Here is a 23,847-nt window from a genome sequence, read left to right on the forward strand (position 1 = left end):
CATGGTTTGAACGCGCGTGTACAAATAACATCATTATTATCATTGTTTGAACGCGCGCGTACAAATCACAACATTATTATCATTGTTTGAACGCGCGCGTACAAATCACATCATTATTATCATTGTTTGGATGCATCACGTGTGCTTTTCGCGATGCAACTAACAATTTGTACACGATATTTAATAAGCCTATGACCAAATATTTTGATAAATCGTAAAACTCCCTGTAATCATTCAAATTACATTCCATAAGTTTTCTTATAGTATTTATTTCCCATAGTGCAATAATATCTCCGGAAGGAGATTAAAATTCCCCGCTACCGCAATAAAACATTCTCTACAGTTATGAAATATAACTAACAGAACATTACAGTTTATTCGTGTTTGAATATTAACGTATTATAGGGAGAATAGCGACTTTATGTCACTGCTCTGTACGGGGTTTAATTTATGATTCGTGGAATACCTCTACGTTTTCAGAAATAAAACAGGAAGATTATTTTAAAATTATCGAGCAGTAAAACATTCCATGCATAATGGTTTCCTCTTTTATATGTTGATACATAAAATATGATGCAGAGAAAAGATATTAAAAAAAGGTCAAACGGTTTAAATGTATACAGCACACGGAATCAAGAAATTACAAATCGACCGATGATAAGATAATTATACGAAGACAAGGATACTAATTCATGATTTATTTCTGTCCGTTGGTGATATTATTGAGATTCATCTTTTATCGCAATTATCAAAATATTATAGAATGAACGGTAGAAGAAAATAAATTGGCAATTTGTTAAGATTGAATCACGGTAACATTTGGAGTTTGGATTCATATAATTTGCAATAATTGGCTTCATCTCATGATGAGCTTAACTTCATCATCATAATGATAATATTGCTTAGCGAGATTATTTGCATATCATTTAAACAGTTTGTCGTGTAGTTAGTTTTGAATCATCAAACAACGACTTTGACTTGGGCGCCTCCTTTGTATAACAAGAAACTCGTTGAATAAGAATTTAAGTCGTATTCGAACGGTTCTTCAACGAGTTGTTTCAGTCTAAAGCTCTGTCTACACTATCATTTATCAAAAGTGATGTGTCCATATATAGACATGATGATGTCATATCACTACCATATTTGGGTATATCACTACCATATTTGGAAACATCACACTTTTTTTGTCAAACTAGTTTAGCTTAAATCTCTACTCAATTTCTATATTCCTTTGCTGCCATCAATAAAACAACGTTTTCAAGTTTACATAAATTTCTGTTTACAGTACCAAATGAGTGTAAATGGGTTACATACACCTAAAAGGGAGATGGGTCTAATATTATAACAGAAACAGAATTTTTGAAATTAGGAAACGAACACCAGGGATCAAGAGTGATGTGTTAGTCTCACTCTTTCCTCAATACCAGGGCCAAGAAGCTGAGTGTTCCAGAATAATCAACCGACACATCATCATCATCAGTCATCATCAGTCATCATCATCATCATCATCAACATCATCATCTTACTCAATCACAATCACTGCTAACTTTGGAAATACTGAAGAAAAATATACTGAATTATACTTCGAATTTGTAAACCCTTTAGGCCTATTTCATCATAATAATTCATCATAACTTCATCATCATTTTCATCATCCTTGTGTTTTATTAGATTGGTTAGATAACACATCATCATATTATAATTCCATCGTAATTTTCGTTTATCCTCAGTGTGCAGATTGGTTAGATAACACACCATTTCATCAATTTCATCATCAATTTCATCATCATTGTCATCCTCGTTTAAAAAAATAAACAATCCATTACAAATATTACAAATGAAAAGATATAATAAAACTTATAATTTCTCAATACTTTATTATTTTATTTTAGAAATAAAATAAAGACAACATGGTTATGTTTTTCTTCATATTACAATGTGAGAATCAATTTCTTAAAAGAAACTGACCTTAATCAACAATATCACTTGATCACCTATATCTAACAGTCCAAACTTGAGGGCTCTAGAAATAACATAAATACAATTGTCTGTTATTTTGGGTCTTTTAAGTAGGTCGACTACTTTACGATTTATTTTTGGCAAGCAAAATTTGTGGAACTTTACACTAATTCTGTTTATCATTTAGTTAATAATTTAGTTAGCATAAACAAAACGATAACTAAATAAACACGAAACATGTCATACGGTAATAATGTTATTTATATCGTAACGAAATAGATAAGAAAAATCAAACAAAAATATATTTCTAATTAATTTTGCTATAATTTAAAAAACTTTTTAAAATAATTCTTTAATTGTAAACATTACATTACTATAATGTTTTATACTGGAAGAAATACATATTCTTCACTACAAATAATATTTTTAGAACTGAACGTATTTACTTTTGTTTAACTTGCTAAATATACACATTGTTAATTATTATTATTTACAATATAACAAAGCTCTGAAATGATATTTTAGTCGATCATTTCACTCTCGGGCGCCACCAAACAAAACTGATCCCCAACTTTTTACAGGTTCGTTCGCACAAGAAAATATTAAATACCCATGAACTCTATTCCTTATTTATAAACAAAAAATGACTTAATTTTCCACTGTAATATCTGTATTTCGTTGATCTCGTCAATAATAGACATTCAAACAGCAGTAAAACAATTTCTTTAAATATTTATAACATATTTATTCAACTTAAACTTAACGGTACTTTGTGGAAACACTCAACATCCGGGCAACACATTGTATTATTCTTTACGGCTAAGCAAACTAAACATTTTCTTTTACTTTTATTGAACATTTTCTCAAAAATTATAACTCTTATTTTAGTGACACACGTTTTAGGCCATTATGTCACCAAGACTATCGTTCTTTATGTACACGACGCTAAATACGATTCAACTATTTTATGGAACATTTCCTAAAAATATCGATTCCAACTCATTATATTTTTAGTGGTACACGTCTATCAGTCATACATGCCACTAATATTGTTGCTCTTTATGGACAAGACGCTAAATAATATTATTTCAATCTTTTATTTTATTAAACATTTCCTAAAAATATCGATTCTAACTCATTATATTTTTAGTGGTACACGTCTATCAGTCATGCCACTAATACTGTTGCTCTTTATGGACAAGACGCTAAATAATATTATTTCAATCTTTTATTTTATTAAACATTTCCTAAAAATATCGATTCCAACTCATTATATTTTTAGTGGTACACGTCTATCAGTCATGCCACTAATACTGTTGCTCTTTATGGACAAGACGCTAAATAATATTATTTCACTATTTTATTTTATGGAATATTTCCTAAAAATATCGATTCTAACTCATTATATTTTTAGTGGTACACGTCTATCAGTCATGCCACTAATACTGCTGCTCTTTATGGACAAGACGCTAAATAATATTATTTCACTATTTTATTTTATGGAACATTTCCTAAAAATATCGATTCTAACTCATTATATTTTTAGTGTTACACGTCTATCAAGTCATTCATGTTACTTTAGATTGTTTTTTCTTACGGACAATCGCTAAAATTCTTCATAAAAATTCCGGATTATCCGTCAGTATCAATATTCCAGAAAACATAAATCACAAAATGCCATCCATATATTTTTAATGTCTTATTGAAAGTTTTGTTTTGTCTAGGCCATACGCCGTTTAGTGTCATTAACACGTTTAATGCCATATACAGATATGTAATGGAAAACGGATATGTGTTTTATCATTACAAAAATACAGATTGCCCGCTTAAAGTATGACTTTTCACAACTCACTACAATAAAAGATTAGGGCAATGTTAAAGATCCAATTTATCTTACAATAAGAACCATCTATAATGTTCTATATGAGAAGGTGCGTACTTAGGCTTATCGAAGACGCGCAATGGATGACATGACATTTTATTTAGATGATTACATAAGATATTGTTTGTCATATGTGAACATTATTAGATTAATCGAAGTGCGCGTACGCTTTTAGTATACGCGCACATCCGAGATTTGAAAGTTTGTTTGCCCAATTAGAGTAAAATATTATATAATACAATAAGCATTGGATCAGCTAATAGATCACGTGTATACTTTGACAATGCTAAACGAAAGAATAATTTGATTGGCTCACTTATCATCTTTGACTTTAGTTCTTTTAAAGAAACTTAGTAGATAAAGGACCATGTGCGCATGGGCGACTGTTGTCGGACTTTTCCAAGTCAAAATTGTGCGAAGAGTTTCCAAATTCAAATTTTCATTTTCCAGGAATGAAGTATATTTTAATTTATGTGACTCGATTATTGACAAAAATGCTTTTTCCCTTTTTATATTGAGTCTATTTCTCTAAGACTTTACACATCATTGCGAAAATAAGAACATTATATATATATTGTTTTAAAGTTTATTACTATAATTTAAAAAAAAATCATAAATATGTTATCCAGATGGAAAGATTTCCTTTCAAAACTTAAACAGTACTTTACATACAATTTATTATTTTCTATACAGTTTGAAATGTTCTGTGGTACAAACAGCTTCCTTCCAACTTTATACTCTTAGTAAATAAGCATGCGCAGAAGGAAACTGGTGCGGTGCATGTCGCTAAGGTCCCTTGACCAGCCAAGGGCCTGCACTCTCTTCTAAAAGTTTCTTAATTTAAGACATTTTTATATAGAATCAATTCAGACTTTCCGAGTCTGATTTGTCTTCTTCCTGATTATTTTCGATTCGTATTCTTTTTGCAAGTATTTCTGGATTGTTTCTGTCCATTTCTCGTTCATTTGGTAGGCTTGTTTTAGCAGCCACTAGATCATGTGTTTCGTTATCCTGGCGACGCTTAGCGGAGGCCATCTCCGCCGCGTGTTTCTTACGCCATTTCGTTCGTCGGTTTTGAAACCATACCTAGAAAAGAAAATATATTTTTAATCAATTTTAAAACGGGATATTAATTGATGATGGCGTCATAATATAACTTCAAAAACCACATTTACAAACATATTATGATGGATAAACATGATAGTTCAGGAGTATCGGTAATGTATCAACTTCGACGAATTTATCGGCCTGAAATACATTCCAACAATAACAATAAAATAATGTAAAGCCCTGTCTACACTATCAAATGTGACAAAAAAATGTTGACCATATATGGACATGATGATGTCATATCAAGACCATATTTGGGCATATCACTACCATATTTGGGCACATCACACTTGTTTTGCCAAACTAGTTTGAGCTTTAGCAATTAAGTAGCTGGGTACAGCTCTGTCGTTTATTTAATATTTGCTTCAGTAATAATTTTGACATTTCAATTCCGGGATAGAAATAACAGCATACCACAGAACGCACCAGTTGCGCGGAAGAACACGAAAATAAACGTTATTAATAACCTCCTAGTCCAACAGCCCTTCTCGTAATTGTCGACAAAATTAAAGAGCTGTAAATTACATATCCTATAATTTATTGCTAGAATATCGCAATCATTATGACAAAAATGACTAGAATACTTGGGTAATAATAGTGTAATGAGAATTTCACGTGGCTGGGGTAATGAATGTTTACACGATAAGCTATCCAGAAATCATGTTTCTCAGTAATTAATAAGTGTACGTACTCGAGTATAGCGTGCAATTCATATCTTGTTATCGCTAGTGTAAGGTATTTGGTAAATAATATTTGCAATTATATTCTGGTATAAGTGTTGATCTGGTGGAAGAAACCGTTTGATTTGCCGATATACAATTAACTGCCGAGGTATTAATGAACTTGCACAGTAACTAACAATGTTGAGGTAATTAGGAACAATTTGGTTGCCATGAAAAGATAATAATAACGCACAAAAACACGTCTTGAATAAAATAATAATTTTAAATGTGTGATTTATGATACTCAACGTGTCTCAAATCTTTATTATAAAAATAGATTTTATTAGATGGATAATATTTGCACACATTAATTTCATCGAAATCAATTAAAGGAAAAAAAAAATTTGGATTTGGTCAGGCTGTGCTTGATGGGTTTAAGACCAAAAATGTGTGTCGATAGAGAGGGCGCAATTTAAAATCACCAGTAACACGAACTTAACGCGCGCGTATCACTTTCATCAGTGTTTGAACCCGGTTGTCAAATTGCGTGTCATGAATATAAGGTCATGTTACTTTTCATAGAATATTTAAAATAAAAACTCAAATTTCGAATTCATTAGATTCACAACTAATTAAAATTGCAATGAATTTAAATCATACACAAAAAATAGCATCAAATATAAAAAATTAAACAAGCGTTTGTAAAAACATTTGAAAACATCAATAATTTGTCTTAATAATCAAAACTCTATCCTAATTAATCAAAGTCGTAATAGGCCCGAAGAAGAATTAATCAATTCTTTAAACCGTCATCATCAGAAATGTACTGTACATTCTTGAAAGGACTAGGATATTAATCAACGGATTCTTTCTCCGGTACGGTTTTTTTTTTCATGAATTGGTTTATTTACTCTTTCCTTCAACGACTTCGATGTATTTACAAACCTTGTCAACAGTCGCATCACAACATGACAACTTGAGTTATTAGTCGATTTGCAAGAAAGAAATAAAGGATCACTCACTTATAGACATAATCTTAAAATAAAAATATGCAATAATCTTACTTTTCTCTGGCAATATTGAGTTGTCTCGACTCGTGTACTATTATTTAATGCGTTGCATAATTCGCATGTTTTTTTAAATAGAATTAAAATAGTGCGGGAAAGCACTTTGTCTAACTGCTTGCGCAACAGCATATGTTTCAACATGTTTTACATTGAAAAAATTGCAATTATTGTTGAGATATATCTCATAAAAAAATTCGGTACAAGTTAACGGTTGTGTTTTATTTGGCGACAAAACGCAATTACAGCCTACTTAAGCCGTATTTGTGTCTTATTTGAAAATATTAATTGCAATGACAATATCCGCATCGACGTTGTGGAAACAACGTTGTGGAAATCAGTGTTTAAAAGCCAGAAAAGAGCGCGTAAATACACGTTAGTTCGTTTAAATTGAGCAAAACACTAAAATGATACAATATCATAAAGATCTATCAGTCATTATTACTCAAAAGAAGTCGTTTGTAAAGTGTTTCGGATTATAAAGACAGGCGTTTGAGATAATCGCTCGCCATATGAAACTTACTGTTTTACTAATCGTAGCACTTTTTTTTTTCTTGAAAGGAATTGTTGTCTTAAGTTTCTTTTGAAGTGACACCGTTAACTCGAGGTCCCATGGGTCAGTAAATGCCATAGTTTTGAAAACACCAGTAAGTCCGTTTGGTAAATTTTATCATCGACGCTTTAGCAATATTGTTTCTTTTCTTTACGGCCTACAAGATGACTGGAATCATATATCATACGTTTGAAGAACGCCGCAAGTAAATGCTTGTAAGTGTACTTAGCTTCATTTACACTTGACGTATTTATGATAATAATGATACTAATAAAAATGAAAATACTCCCTATACAGCTATTCATTACCGCTATCTTCAATTTCTAAGCTTACAAGACCCATTACTTATATTACTGTTACGACATATTCGACTATTGTAGGCCTATATTATTACTAAACTATAGTACGGGCTTTAAAAACACAAACTATAACTTAACGCTGCTGCTGTTGCTGGCCTTTTAATATCTGTCTTCACTAATATCAATAAACTGTACTATTTATTTACTGTTATAATTAATACATTTTGTAATAATAAAAAATAAATAAACCGAGGCTAAATTACTAAATTATCGATTATTGAGTTTATCGTATTTTATGCAAACAAAATCTGATATGATATACATTTGAAAAAGAGTGGCACAATAATTTCAGTTTTTTTAAAATAATGCCATGATAGGTTATTACACAGTATTTATTTATTCAGTAATTCTCGCAGTCTACTGTATTCAAACTGTTTTTTAAAGCAAATATATACCTAGATATGTCTCCCAAATGGATGTTATTATCATCAAATGTATCCTTAGTGAATCGAATATTAATAGAAGTATTTAAAATATTATTTAATAATGTGAACTTTGTACAAGAAATTCTCTTTCTCAACTCGCGTTTCTCTTTAAAATTATACCTTTAATTTTTCCCCAATAAAGCAATTTTCTGGCTGTCAACAAAATGCATCAAAATGACGTTAATACGGGATACAAATACCTTTTGGTATTTTATACGCAAAATAATCATTTTTTAATTACATTTCATGAAGGCCGGAAATCGGTAATTAAATTGCTCGCCAAAAACAAATTAAATTCAAATTGTGTAAATATGAGCGAACAACAGTGGTAACTTTTACGCCACGATGAAAGTCCAAGGTGTTAATAGACACACAATAGCTAACGCGTTTCACACATGCAAATCGCGTTTCACGTCTATCAAGGGACAATCGAAATCTCGTTTCGTCTTTTATTACGCAAAACTCTTGTTTAATATTAAGAGACAATGTTAAAGCCTACATATTAGATTTGTAACCTCACGTATTTAAATTTATTTTAAAAACAACTGTTTGACAGTCCACATCGAAGAAAAAAATAAATAGGGGTGGTCTATTCAAGCCTATTGATATTAAGTTTGATGAAATTGAATCGATTCAAAAGACAATTCTTGCATAAGGACGTATCGTTTTGAGGTAATGTATTATGGTTTAAGTTATTTGTTACTGTGAAAACAGTTTTAAAATTGTTTTTTTAATTGTATTAGGCCTACATTGCATACAGATTTATTGAACAGTATAACTATTTATTTATTTATACAAAAATTGAACCGATATCTGCATACATTAATAACTACAGGAAATAAACAATGGATAACAAAATATTATTAATATCATTGTACTTTAGATATCTCTTTGTTAAATGTAAAATATAAAATAATAATAATAATTACATTACTTATTTGACAAAAATACCAAATAAAAAACGTTCGCTTATCTAGATTGGGAATGTAATACATAAGTAGTTGCAGGCGCTAGGTAGGTATAGTTATTAAATGAATAATTGTTGTATAGGCCTATTTCTATTTGATATGGATATATGAAAATGATTTAACAAAAACCGAACTTGACTGGTATAGGAACTTTAAATAGGATGTTTTTATTTTTAGTTTCCAGTTATTTAGAAGGTGTTGATAAACGCATTTAGCTTGGAGCAAACGCACTTGCTAAACCAGTTCACACCTGCCGAAATGTAACCATCTTATTAATACCTCAATTAATAAAAAGAAATGCAAAAATTCTCCAGAATTTTTGTTTAGTTATCTTCGCATCTTATAAAAGAAAATATATAGTTTTTGTTGTTTATGTTTAATGTTTATTATTTACTTTTGTCGAGAATGATGGGATTTTAAACAAACACAATTTAGTCACCAAATAATGCGGTACAAAGTTGACGTGCCATGTTATCAACAATCGAACGCGCGCGTAAAATACTCGCGTGTAACTGGCGAGTATAATAAGAAAGTTCGCAAGATTTTAAAGCGCCCTCTGTCTAATAGGCGGCATAAACTTTAAATATACTGCAAGTATTTAGTTTCAGGAAAAATATGTTGTACGCAAGTTAATCCTTTCTTACTTTAATCTTGTTACATAAATTCTTTCGTTATAAAAGCTTCAATAAAAGCCACAAATCCTCAATCGAAACTATTTTTCCGAGATGTTAATTGTAAATCGTCCGTTAAAATCCTCGTAAAAGATCTACGAAAACATACATTTGTATTTAAGAAACGAGTATTAACGAAGGTCAACCGGTGATAGAGAACATTACAACGAGAGAATGAATGCCCCAAAGTACTAAGAAACAGCCTAAGTACAACTATTTTCAAGAAAGAATTATAGCTACAATTCATACAATGATATTCACAAATGTTACTACGAGGCCCTGGGTACCTATGTACTGTACTTTACTTTACAAAGATCGCTCAGTTTACGCAGGTGTTGGCGCCAAAGGGCTAGGAGATGGTTTTATCGTCTGCTAGCCAGGTTACGCGGCCATCATTCCCCTATATTGTGTGATGGTTTTGAACAGATGAACTTATTATTACGAATTATTAGTTATGTCATGTCTTTTATCGGTGAATAATATCAAATTAAACACGTCACAAAAACAAGCGTTTATATCTTGGTGCCAACGAAGAGACGTCGTAACATCGACGCGCACAAAATATTGATAATCATTTTACACTTTTTTTACACATGACAACACAGTTTTGGACTATTTTATCGAAGATTTGATTTCAGTTATTTTTTTAAAAGTAATACTACAATCTTATAAATACTATACAGGCTGTTGTTTCGAGTATTGAAATAGTTACACATTCTATATACCAGGATTTTAGTGAACATACTTTAGTATACCAAAACGAAAAAAAGTGATGCGATTTTCCAAAATGTATAATTATCTTATAATTAAACTGTAGCACGATTAATTAAATGATTTTATAATAACGAGCAGATATTTGCTTACTAATTGAAATGTTCCTTTCTTTTTTTTTGATGGTCACTTAACGATTTAAATAAAAGGTAATTGAGACTTTAAGATGCAGAATCTGTCACATTTGGTAAAGGTTTACATTGAATTACAGCGACAATTATTCGGTAATTGTTTTACAGTCTAATCAATCACAAGATTTATTTACAGGATATACCAAGCACTCAGAATAATTGCCAAATTACACTTTAATCATTAACAAAAATCGAAACAAATTGATTTTAATAGGCTTTATTATTTAGCAGAAGTTTTTAGACGAGCGCTACGACTGCAAATGGGATCAGACTACATCGGGATTACTTACTTTAAAGAATGTTTTCATATGAACGGATAATGATGATGATGATGATGAGTGATGATGATGGTGGTGGTGATGATGATGATGGTGGTGGTGGTGATGATGATGGTGTTGGTGATGATGATGGTGACACAGATGATGATGATGATGATGATGGTGGAGGTGATGATGATGGTGACGAAGATGATGATGGTGACGAAGATGATGATGATGATGATGATGATGGTGGAGGTGATGATGATGATGATGATGGTGGTGGAGGTGATGATGATGATGATGATGATGGTGGAGGTGATGATGATGATGATGATGATGATGATGATGGTGGAGGTGATGATGATGATGATGGTGGTGGTGGTGATGATGATGGTGAAGAAGATGATGATGGTGACGAAGATGATGATGGTGACGAAGATGATGATGATGGTGGTGGTGATGATGATGGTGACAAAGATGATGATGACGAAAAAGATGATGATGATGATGACGACGAAAGATGATGATGACAACGAGTGATAAGTATTGAGGTGACGACGATGTATGATGATGACATATGGTTGTGGTGGTCAAGTTGAAGAAAATATATGATAGTGATGTTGATGAGATACAATGATGAAGAAAAGATGTCTTAATGATAATAATAATAATGATAGCATTCACTGCTCAACATAAGACATATTAGCGTACGGTCTCCTCAATCATAATAATGTATTCGTCAGTATTTGATTAAGCTCCATTTGCAAAACGACAATTTATTAATATCAGTTTTTATACGCTCGTTAAAATATTTTCGTTAACTTCAAATCCTACTAAGTTTAGTTTGTCACGAGTGTAAATCAACGCTGAAAATTCTACAGTTGTCAAATGTATAACCTGTAAATATTATTCGATAGCATTTTCAATTATCTGATTAATATAAAAATTGTTTCCAAATAGGTTAAGTCGTTGATGATTTACTGCGTAGAAATATTGATGCGATCACGTGATAGAATTAAAATGCTCAACAAAATACCAAAGCACAATATTTTCCTTCATTCCACTATATCTAATCCCAGTAATATGTCGTTATCGTTCGTTAAATTCCATGTTCGATTGGAAATTCAACCATCTGTTTTACGATGTGAAACATTTCGAAAAACTCGCAAAAAGTACCTATTATTAGTGTATAGACGTATTTCTTAAACCTAGAACATAATTCCCTTGGCTTTTCATATACGAAATTGCGAGGTTTTATTGTACCACAATAATGTTTTATATAATGTTCTTGTATATACTTTTTATTGCAATTGACATGATATTAAAGATGTATTGTCCCCCAAAAACATGAACAATTTAGATTAATACAGTCAAAATTTAAATAGGCCATTTTGCAGTTTTAGTTATTCACTTCTGTTAAAAAAACAAATATTTCACTTATAAAAAGACAGAATAAACGTTTAATTTTAACCAAAAACCATTGTTTGACAGACAATTTATTTTTGGCTTTACATTACATTTTTTCAGGTAAATAATTTTTTTTCGATCCAGTTTTTGGTCAAAGTAAATAACTATTATGTGACATTAAATGGCATATTACAAAACAATTAGGGGTGGGAGAACAATATATCTTTAAAATATGAAAACTACGTCACGGTCCCGGTATTTGATGAGCGCGTACGGCATTTAAACGACATTTTCTAGATATTAATTATAATTATTGTTTCTTTTAAATTAATTGAATTTATTATATATCTTACCTTCACTTGACTTTCAGTCATACCAAGGGCGTAGGCCAATCGAGCCCGTTCAGGGCCTGCTAAATATTTGGTTTGTTCGAATGTTTTTTCCAAAGCGAATATTTGTTGTCCAGAGAACGTAGGCCTTGTATGCTTTTTCTTACCATCTTTATCTACTGTTATACCTTGGCTTTGTGCTGCTGCTGCTAAAAATAAAACAATATTACATTTTACCAGAGGACAACGGTTTTAAACTCCATTATTTCAGTCAATAAAACAGTAGGTATACTCATAATTTCTCCAAAATACTTTAGGCCTAAAAAACCTAACTATAATACTAGACATTCATGGTCGGTACCGGTACACTGTTACCCGTTATTTGTGCCTTGAATTGAAGCAGCCTAGACGGAATAATAGTAAAAGCTGAACTATACTTAATTTCACGTTATGTAATAACACTTTGAAATCATTATTATTTTAAATTTTCGTTCTTTAATAGATGGTAAAGAGTAAAATAATATGAAATATCTGCGTTTGATGATGAAGATAAAGTCATAGAGATATTGTCATACTTTTTAATGTTGCATTTTTGATGTTTTAATATATGTGTTTTAATGATTTTATAATAACGGTATATAATAAGCCAAATTTTTAATCATGAAACTGAATATAAATTTAACTACCTTTTCAAATAGATTTATTTTTAAACTGTATCTGTACTTTTATGTATCTATGTAACTTTTTGTCTGTCTTGATGTATCTATGTAAAGCGCATTTGAGCATGTTTTTTCATGAAAAGGGCGCTATATAAATGTGGTATATTATATTATATGATAGTGAACTATAATTTATATCTCTAAAATGTCCTAGGCCTAAGATTGAGGCTGAGTATGATTATTCCACGAGCTGGACCCGTGTGAAAATAGCTTCAAATAGCATCATTTACTAATCACTTAGCGCTAATCACCTTGCCGTTAATTAATAACACTTTGAGATGTCAATCAGTATACTATCCTTTTACGTTCCGATATCTGGTCATTAATACTTATCAATATTTACATTTTACCGCGCAGTAAAAGGAAACGAGACGGCACGCGACCAAGAAATTAAACATCATAAATAATAATTAATTTACGATAACAAAATATACAACGGGTTTGTTTGTTTGTTAAATGCGTTGACGATTAATTATTATTAGTTTTATGACAAATTATCTTTATAATTTTAGCTGTTGTATTCTTCTAATAATTATTATAATTCACACTTAAAATGTGGAATATTCCGCGCGGGAGATAACTTTACCGCGCGTATACTACTTGTTCAAATCAGGTTCATGATTGAAAAAGTGAAATTGCAATAATTGAATAAACTGGAATGAATTTGATGTTTGTTTTTCTGTAAGCAATGTAGGCATATATATTCAAATCAATTCAAAATAACATTTATTTACTTCCTTTCAAGATTTAAACAATAATGGAATAAAGAAAAAATAACGACAAATAACAATAAATCTGACAGAAAGATGCAGGATCTTGAGTCGGGTCTGCCTGGGACACAAAATGAAGGGACAAAGACAAGCGGGACACGGGACAGGACAAATCAACAGAAAGCAACCAGGACATTAAACACTATATAGATGTTAGGCTAAATGTATAGATAGAAGGATGTGATAATAATACTCGTTTTTGTCATCTATAGCACGCCATAAAGACTAATTGAATACATTAATAATAAGGCCTAATACGCGTTAATACAGTGATAATTTCCACAGGGAAAATTAACGAACATGGCGCATTCATACTGTACCAGTCCAAAGCACTTAACTTAAACACCACCAGTTGGTTTGACCCGAATATTAGGGCGCTTAATACGTATCTAATCTAATCAGTCATCATTTTCACCGCTATTAAACTCATTTTAATTGTTTTGAGAAGTTGTTCATATGTTCATTAACCCGTGTATCTTTGCTTTTCATATCAATTAATTCACATTAACTTTCATATCAATATGTGAATATTCAGCTGGTGTGTTTTGTTTCTTTCAAGTGAACAAATACGTGGTCTTGCTTTATCTGCTGTCGTCGGCTTTCATATGATAAAAGGCTCAAGTATTAAATGTATTTGATCAGCGGTGTGGATTATTTCGTTGTAAGCTATTTTCTATTTAAAATGACGTTATCATATATATTATATAATTTACAAGAAAGGAAGAAGGAAAATGTATATATTCGTTGTTAAGAACACTAACTGGAATGGCATTCCAATGGTAACTCTGTCTACACTATCAAACCTTATGTGACAAAAAAAAAGTGAAGTGCCCATATTTAGACATGATGATGTCATATCACTATTATATTTGGGCATATCACTACTATATTTGGGCATATCACTAACCATATTTGGGCATATCACATTTTTTTTGTCAATCTAGTTTGATAGTGTAGATAGAGCTTTAACGCATAAAAAAGAGCAAAAAAAAAACAACCGGCCTGAAAAAGTTTATGTAAAACAGTATCTTATTATTACAAGACACAGTATATGGGTTAGGGTTAATAATACATTATTGCAACTTTATTACCAATACCATGAAATTATATTGTCTTAATGAATACGGTACATTGTAGCAATTCATCTGGACATTAAGAGCATTCACCAATGGTAGCGCCAAGCGGTCGTCTGCGCATGGTACGCGCGCGTCTCAACATACAAATATCATCGGTATACGTATATAATATCTGTATATTTTTGTATAATTGTATTTCATAATAATTGTGCATTACATGTCGATAAGCATGATTAATTTGTAACGTGTGCTCTATCGTTTAATTTTGATATAAGAAAGGTCATGCGCACAGCCGATTAAAATACCAAGCATGCGCAGTACGTTGTCAACATAATCGTCACTTTCTCAGCGTTATAATGTAGATCATTACTCGGTATAATGTTAACATTATTTATTAAAATAAAGACATTTTAATATAATTTATACATAACATTTAAGTTTATACGTGTCTAAAGGAAAATCATTCCTCATTGGCTTTGTTTCAATGAATGTCATAAAAATAGTATAACACTAGTCAATGACAACACATTAAACACAGCTCGTATCATAATGTGCCTATGTAACTATCAAAATACAACATAATATTAGATCATGTTCAGATATTCGTTCAAAGACCTCAATTCTACGACTTTTCATACAATAATTTAAAGTCCCAGGTCTAACAAGGGGCTGAGAAGGGTAAATCATTACATTCATTATTACATTAACCGTTGTATGAACTATGTGAACTCCTAGCCCAGCTACTAAGTCGTTGACACAAGTACAGTGTCCGGTCATAATTACATTTTAAAAATGTAAAAAACAAAAAAGTAAAAATTCTGACAAAAAATACATGATTTAGGCCTAAAGAATTACTGTGATGCAACAGAATAAATATAACAAATTAATTAAAATAATAATAAAATTATAAATAGGCCTACTTCTAAAATATATTTAGGCCTGTGTACTAGCCTATTTGTATTTACTCGATTTACCAGACATGGTTTGAAAGGTTAGCATTCGGTTAAAATCCTGATGAAATAAATTCATTATCTTTATATTGATGGAGATGAAGTATTATACTACAGATATTAAATTGTTGACGGTATAAATATTAATCAAAAGATATAGGAGGATACAAGATATACTATACGCTATCTCGCCATTACCTTATCAGCGAAAACGAATAAACCTATATCTATGTTGATGATTCCATGCGGTTGTCAAGCAAATTTTCGAAAAAGACAAACACTTACTCTTCCCATCACATTAACGGCAATTAATCATTAAATTGTACACTAAATATCAAATAATATCTATTGATATTGAAATAAGTTAACGGGGTTAACTGTGCGCAAACATATTATATACACGAAGGCTCATTATTTAATTTGTACAGTAATCACTCTACAAATGTGTTATCTATTTCAAAACGCTTTGTTAAAAATGCAATAAATTTCCAACACCTAAATATACATTGACCCGTTTAATTTATCAACATAGGTCTGACAGATTTACGGTATATTAAAGTGAGTTTTAAATATTTTTAAAATTATGCCATCACAATTGCATAACATGCATACTTCGCTGTATTTAAGTACATACATAGAACTACTGTAATTCCAAAAATATTCTGTGATTGTCCTTCTGAATTTGGGCCTATAGGAAAAAACAAATGTAGACCTATGCATAAACATTTGCGGTTTGCCGAAATTAAAAAACAAAACAATACTGATGCAAAAATAATTGCACTTAAGCTCTTCCAATAATGATGCGCGTCCAAATTATAAAATGGTACAGCTTTTGTACGCGCGCTTCCAAATGATGATACAATTGGCACAGCTTTTGTACGCGCGCGTCCAACTTATGATACAATTGGTACAGCTCTTGTACGCGAGCGTCTAAATTATGTTAATATAGTATACAGCTTTTGTACGCGCACGTTAACTTAGTGTTTCTTCAAGGTGTTACGAACCAAATGCAAATAAACGCGTAGTGTCACTTTGCCGTTCGTTAACATTTTCAGTTGCATTATCTTACATTGCCTTGGTTGGATTTAAAAAGCAAGTATTGCGAACATCATCATCATTATGATATCATTAATTCCCATTTCATTCCAGTTTATCATCTTGCTTGGATTTTCGTTAAGTAGAGTTCGTGGGATGACTTCAAATTTGCGCAAGAGTTTGCAGCAAAATGCATGTTTTCTAAATCTGAAGACATTTTTAACAATACATTCGATGATGTATAATAACAGCTAGAAAATACATCGCCATTGCACAGTTTTGAAATACATATCAGACTATATACGAATTTCTAGTTATAGTCTATAGTCTTTTATCACAGACGAATTGCCTATTTTAAATACTTTATAATGTACATTTCGCTTTGGCCTTTTCTTTAGGAATTGATATATTCTTATGAGCATACAGTATGTTGGTATGATTATTTAATGTCCATTATTATATTTCGTTGTACTGTATAGGCCTATGCATTTTATTTAGGACATTCACTTCAATAAATAGGCCTATACTTCGTTCTTTTAATTTTTAACTTAGGCCTATACTTCATAAAAATCAAAACTTTTTTTAGTTTGTTGTTGTAACCGTGGCCTATTTAGCGGTTTTGACAACCAATATTTTTGATCACGCATGCGCACATCGATTCTATTTTCTCTATTGATTGATATTTAACTAAATAATAAGGTTATTATTAATATTCAAAATCACTAAATAACAAATGATATTGATTATTGAAATGAATTTAATGGTAGACAATTGCCTATATTGAATATATTACATAAGTATCATCAATTATTATGCCGAAAAATAATGAGAGTACATTGAATGTTTAAGATAATGTATTTGCAAATCCCTCGTTTTCAGATGAACTATACAATAATGGTTAGCTTACGTTAAGACGAAATAATTATCCAAAACATTGCGGCTTACTATACGAAGTTTACATATAATTTATTGGATGTTGGAGTCTCGATAAAATGTTAGCGCAAAGCAAACAAAAGATGTCTTTACGAAATTGTTATTAACGCGAAAGGAGAGTCGTAAATAACCATACAGCATCACAATACTAAAACGATTATAATGTTCATAACATCAAGAAAGTTATTTCAAACAATAAAGACGAATTTAAAAACGTTTTAATTTCTAATTCGTTTAGATTTTATCAGTTGGATCTTGAATTATGATCGTAAATATGTTCATTATTTGCAATTAAAGAACATGCGTTTTAGCATCTTTGTTCAGTATTAGACCTATGTGTTATATAGTATATTTTTAACATAAACTTTAAAATATCATGATAATTAATATTATTATATTATGAATATTGTTTAGTATAATAATTTATCATTTATAAGGTTATATAATGAATCAAATTACATAAGACAGATATATAGAGTATAGAGTAAAAATAAATTATGAATTATATTATGTTCAACGAAATTTATGAAATGAACCAGTAATGTCTATATTTCTTTATAAATATGCTAATTTTAAAAAATACAGATTTATCACAAAATTTCAAAATTAGTACGTGCGAATTTCAACGAAAAATCGAAATTATATAAGTTATAATATTATATTATTGAAATCAGAATGTTATGAAATTAAAATGTTATGACAAAAAATTCAATTTATGCAACACCTAGGCATATGTCTATACATCCGAAACACGTAAGCACGACGAATGCTCAGCCGATCTGACGACTTCGAGCCGTGTGGTAACTATTACGAATAGTAGCCTACACAATCAAGCTTTGAAATACCTGTAGTAAAGGCTTACTTATAAAACGTTGAAAGACGCTGATGCGTTATCATTTTTAAAACATGCTACTGAAAGACCATGATGAGTTCGTTTATTTTAAATATATGTTATGTTCCCATTGACATTGTTTCAATACCAGACACGTCGTGACGACCTGAACGGCTAAGAGACACTTGATGTTACATTGAGAGCATTATCATTGTTACAAGTATACATTTGTTAACTTAACGAAAATATTTGTTTGTAAAGTGAAAATAAGTCAGTTTACCGTTGGGTTAGGACAAGAGATAACCTTTGTTTTCGATAACAATTCGATATGGTTCAATGCCGTACCGAAGTGGTGTGGATCGATACATACTATGTAATCATGTGTTACACGATACCAGGTGTATAGGCCTAACTTATAATTGAGCTAGAGACCTCCATTTCGATAAAGAAAAAAAACAATAGCTTCTAACTATTAATGTTGATAGGTATAATGTTGATAGGCCTACAATATTGATAATATATCACTATTTTTCATTTCATCACAAGCCCTAATGTTTCTAAATTAGTTTATACTTTAGTTTACTGAATGAGAAATGAGTACACATACCTGAAGCACAAGCTAGACGGTCTGCCCATGGTGATGATGCTTGGAATAAACTCGCAGGATGCCAATATAAAGGTGATGGTCCCGGGCTTCCATGCCCTGCTAGCTCGCTCAACGGCTTAGCTAATCGATTCAAATAAAAACTAGATGCAAAAGAGTTCAGACGTGGAATACCCATTGAAGTTGCAAAGAATGCTCCCGCCGATTCCGGCCTACTCAAAATATCGTTGATTCCGTGTGGAGTGGCCGACGGCGACAGTGCTTTACGGACATGTCCTGTGGGGTAGCCTAGCCCCGGTGTTTTCTCCGCCATATTATGTAAAGCAGCAAGTTGTGGATTGCTCATAATAAATGCACTTGATCGTGAAGGGTTCATAAGAGCCTGGAAGTTCAATAAAGAATCTGTCATAATTCGCTTTTTCTTAGAAAAATCAATTTCCAAAATATCTTCAGAGCCTGTTAATTGACGTTTCTTGGCGAAATATATCGCAACGGGACTCGAGCATCGGTCGCCTAAAACAGTAAGTTGCTTCGTACGTCTTGCTTCATAAAGTTAAGCATAATAGGCCTATAAACTTTTTATTCTTGAACTGGAATAATTATAGCGCCTTGAGTATCCTTAGAGAAGCTCCTGACGTGTGTACTGCTAAGGTGAGTGCAAAAGACACAATAGTAGATACTCTGTTTGTATTAGTATATCGTGTATATAGAAATACCTTTTTTCTTAAGTACATGACAAATTGATACCATAAATCACAATGTGACGTCATCAATCATTTCCACGCCTTCCTCTCAGTGGTTGACTTTCATCCAAGTCCGTGATTGGTCGACAAAAGTTGTCACAATCATATAATTTACATGTCTGTTTACTTATTGGTTTTTCAATTATGCGTGTAATACTTGATCATATTATTAGTTCGAAGTATGTGTATATTGTAACCAAAGACTCGTAGATCTTTCTAAATGATATTGCTCGATTCAACATGCGAATTTTGTTACATGATATGAAACCGAGAAAAGTTCAATTCGGATTAAAGACAGATAACTTTATATGAGTTATAGTTAATTGATTTCGTCAAATCAAATTGATTGCTTTCAATCTACGAATCGTTAAATGGATGGCTAAAATGTACATGTCTTATACTCACACACTAATTGTTTTAAAGACCGGATTAAGTAATGACTAAACCACACGTGCGCACGCGTACAAGTATTTGCGCAAATTTCAGTCTAAGATTAAATTACTAAAAATTCAATTAAAAGGATTGGATTAATTTGATGTATAATTTTAACATTTTAAAGTTGTTTTATTGTATATACAAATTATTTTTATAACTTTAAATTGTCTGTACGTTTTTTTATATTGTTTTTAACACTGTTGATGTATTTTAACTGCAGTGTAGAAACAAAGATCTGATTTTTATTTTTATATACCAATAAAAGATGAATTTAATTGAATTGTCTAGGTCGGCTTAGCGATGGCACACTCCTCCTAAACTTGAATTATTTTTATCCCACAATTAACGGAATTTCGAACAACTTTTTACACACAATTTATTCAAAGTTTAGCCTTTAAAACGTACATAATTCGAGGGTGACGACGATACTGGTTGTGTGAATGACGACATTGGTGATGGTGACGGTAGTGACAGCGGCGACAACGACGATAGTGGTTCTGGCAACGACGACGGTAGTGGTTGTGACAACGACGACGGCAGTGGTTGTGGCAATGACGACGATAGTAGTTGTGGCAACGACGACGGCAGTGGTTAAGGCAACGACGACAATAGTGGGTGTGACAACGACGACGGTAGTGGTTGTGGCAACGAGGACGATAGTAGTTGTGGCAACGAGGACGGCAGTGGTTGTGGCAACGACGACGATAGTGGGTGTGACAACGAGGACGGTAGTGGTCGTGGCAACGACGACGGTAGTGGTTGTGGCAACGACGACGGTAGTAGCTGTGACAGCGACGACGGTAGGTAGTGGCTGTGACAGCGACGACGGTAGGTAGTGGCTGTGACAGCGACGACGGTAGTGGTTGTGACAACGACGACGGTAGTGGTTGTGACAACGACGACGGTAGTGGTTGTGACAACGCTGGTTTCGACGACGAAGACGGCGGTGGTGACGATGACAAAGATTGTGTTGATACAACGAATGTGATAATATAATTGTTATACCCAAGACAATTGATGATTTCCGTTTTAACTATTGTAGCAAAAACAAATTTCATTACTTCAAGGAAGATCACTCTTCCCTTATTTCGAGTATTAGGTAACAGTAATGGCTTATTGTGTGCAATCGTCTTAATAGCGTCAACGTTTGTTAAACGTTATCAACTTTAATTAAGATAGATTCAATTTGGGTTATAGTTATATAGTATTTAGAGATTGGCCATAAACATTACTTGATTGCTTTAAGGGTATAAATAATCGTTCAACATTTCTGTATACTAAACGCGGCGGAGAATGCACGGACTTCCTACCTAATAAGTAAACGAACGACAGAACGAGGCTTGCAAATAATTGTCTGAAGCATTAGTATTATTTGAAACAAAAGAAATTAATGGAAATTGAAAGTCACTCATTATGACCACTGTAAATACCAAGTAATATGTTGAGATTGTATGAAGATTCGCCGGAAAGCACGGTTTGGTCGAAGACAACTGATTTATTTGGCCTATCTTGGAGTAATTTAATCTATAGAGATTACACATTCAATTTATTAAGGTAATTCTTAGCTGTTTTCCGCCGGACACAAAGCAAGCAACACGGAGTTAGATGAACACTCTAGAAGATGAAGCATCATTTAATTAAAAGCCGATGGGAACATGTATATCTCGCTCTATAATCAAAACACTATTGCTAAACATAGACATTAATATCGCTAACTCAATTTCATTTTATCAGCCAGAGCGAAATCTTTTCAGCAGACACAAAATGAAAAAGCATAAATCTTATATATTTTGCCCATAGCGAGTGCTTTTTATTAACTTTGATGTATCTACCCAAGCTCGATTACGTTGTGTAATCTAATTTCTTTAGCTGTCAAGCCCAATTTGGAATCATTTTGGCGGAATTCTTACAAATACTTTGTCGGATTACCGGCAAATCAACGATTGTTTTATTGTTCATATACCAGATAATTTGTTGTGTTATTTGGTTATAACCGTGTCGATTGGTATTGATTGCTATTTAATTTCTCGTCGCTAGGTACGTGGCTGTGACGTAACACGATTTCAATCATAGTCACGAAATTGTTTTATTTTGGAAATTGAGATGGTGAATTGTCTGCACGAATTTGTTACAAAAAAACCGCACACATCTTATCATAAGTGGCATACACCATCACGAAATGTGTACGCGCGCGTAAATTATTAGCACACGCGCGCGTAAATTGTTAGCACGTAAACTGTAATAACCGTATATCTATTTGTATAGGATTACTATTTCTTTTGTGATCAATTTATATTCGTCATGCACAAAAATGTATACATTTATCGTTACATATTACTTTTATACTGTTCTAAAAAAAAAAGTCCCTTTAGGAAACTACTTTTAAAAAATCAGTTTATTTCCTGATGAATTAAAATACCTACTCGATTATCCATGGGTAGATTGTATAACCACAGGCAAATTCACCACCTGGTTTGTTCTGAAAAATAAATGAATAGATATTTTTAAAAATGTATTCAATATGATAGAAAAAATTAAAGATTGTTGAAAGTTAATGGGTGCAATTTACATTCAATAGTATGATTTTCATGATTGGCATTGGTTATTATAGTTCATTTTGCCATTAGGTGAACATGAACCAGTTCGGCAAAGTCATAATGTAGGACATTCCGAAATATACTGACTTTAATTACTTCATTTATCATAACCGAAATATATAAGACATTGTTAAGACGATAGTTTGAGATAAAGATATGATGATTAAAGGAAACGTACGTTGCATAATAATCTACTCAAAACTTATGCTGTTTTTGAATTAGTTAGTATGTTAGTTTGGTGAATTTTTATAAAATAATACACGGAATATAATACGATAATACGCGATCTATAATTTGACGTTATATTACACAACTAATCGCAGAAAAGAAAGCGGTACTTTAACAATTAGTATATACTCCCACATCCAAAAAGTGTCATAATTTGATACACCAGTATGCAGCGAATTTATCTAAACGAATTTAAAAAGTTTACATTTTAGGAGATAAAATATATACCGTCAAGTGATAGTTTTAATAATAGTGAAAATGAGAACATCTCAAAAATATCAATAACAGAACTTGTGTGATTCAAATTATCAAATGAGATATATATATGATATATTTTTAAGCTCTGTCTACACATCAAACTAGTTTGACAAAAA

At 31.8% G+C, this 23,847-nt stretch overlaps 1 protein-coding gene and 1 long non-coding RNA gene across 4 annotated transcripts in view; both read right to left on the reverse strand.

Annotated features, from left to right (window-relative positions):
• Positions 1-23,847, reverse strand: part of LOC144837529 (uncharacterized) — a 40,456-nt gene that overhangs the window by 7,683 nt on the left and 8,926 nt on the right. Inside the window, exon 2 of the long non-coding RNA XR_013611518.1 lies at positions 23,072-23,127. This is a non-coding gene — a long non-coding RNA (uncharacterized LOC144837529). The remainder of the gene's footprint in view (positions 1-23,071; positions 23,128-23,847) is intronic.
• Positions 1,890-20,104, reverse strand: LOC144837526 (homeobox protein Nkx-6.2-like). 3 transcript variants are annotated; one of them, XR_013611513.1, is made up of 4 exons: positions 19,474-20,104; positions 12,576-12,760; positions 2,747-4,927; positions 1,890-2,711 (listed from the first exon to the last, which is right to left on the reverse strand). XR_013611513.1 is itself a non-coding variant. In XM_078692696.1 (3 exons), the coding sequence occupies exons 1-3, from the start codon at positions 19,877-19,879 to the stop codon at positions 4,703-4,705; spliced, it is 813 nt and encodes a 270-aa protein (XP_078548822.1). In that variant the 5' UTR covers positions 19,880-20,104; the 3' UTR covers positions 1,890-4,702. The 3 variants fall into 3 exon arrangements, 2 of the variants coding, with proteins under 2 accessions (XP_078548822.1, XP_078548821.1); XM_078692696.1 differs by having other exon boundaries at positions 1,890-4,927; positions 12,576-12,757; XM_078692695.1 differs by having other exon boundaries at positions 1,890-4,927.

Source organism: Antedon bifida, chromosome 3 (genome assembly GCF_963402885.1).
Source record: "Antedon bifida chromosome 3, ecAntBifi1.1, whole genome shotgun sequence".
Lineage (NCBI taxonomy): Eukaryota > Metazoa > Echinodermata > Crinoidea > Comatulida > Antedonidae > Antedon > Antedon bifida.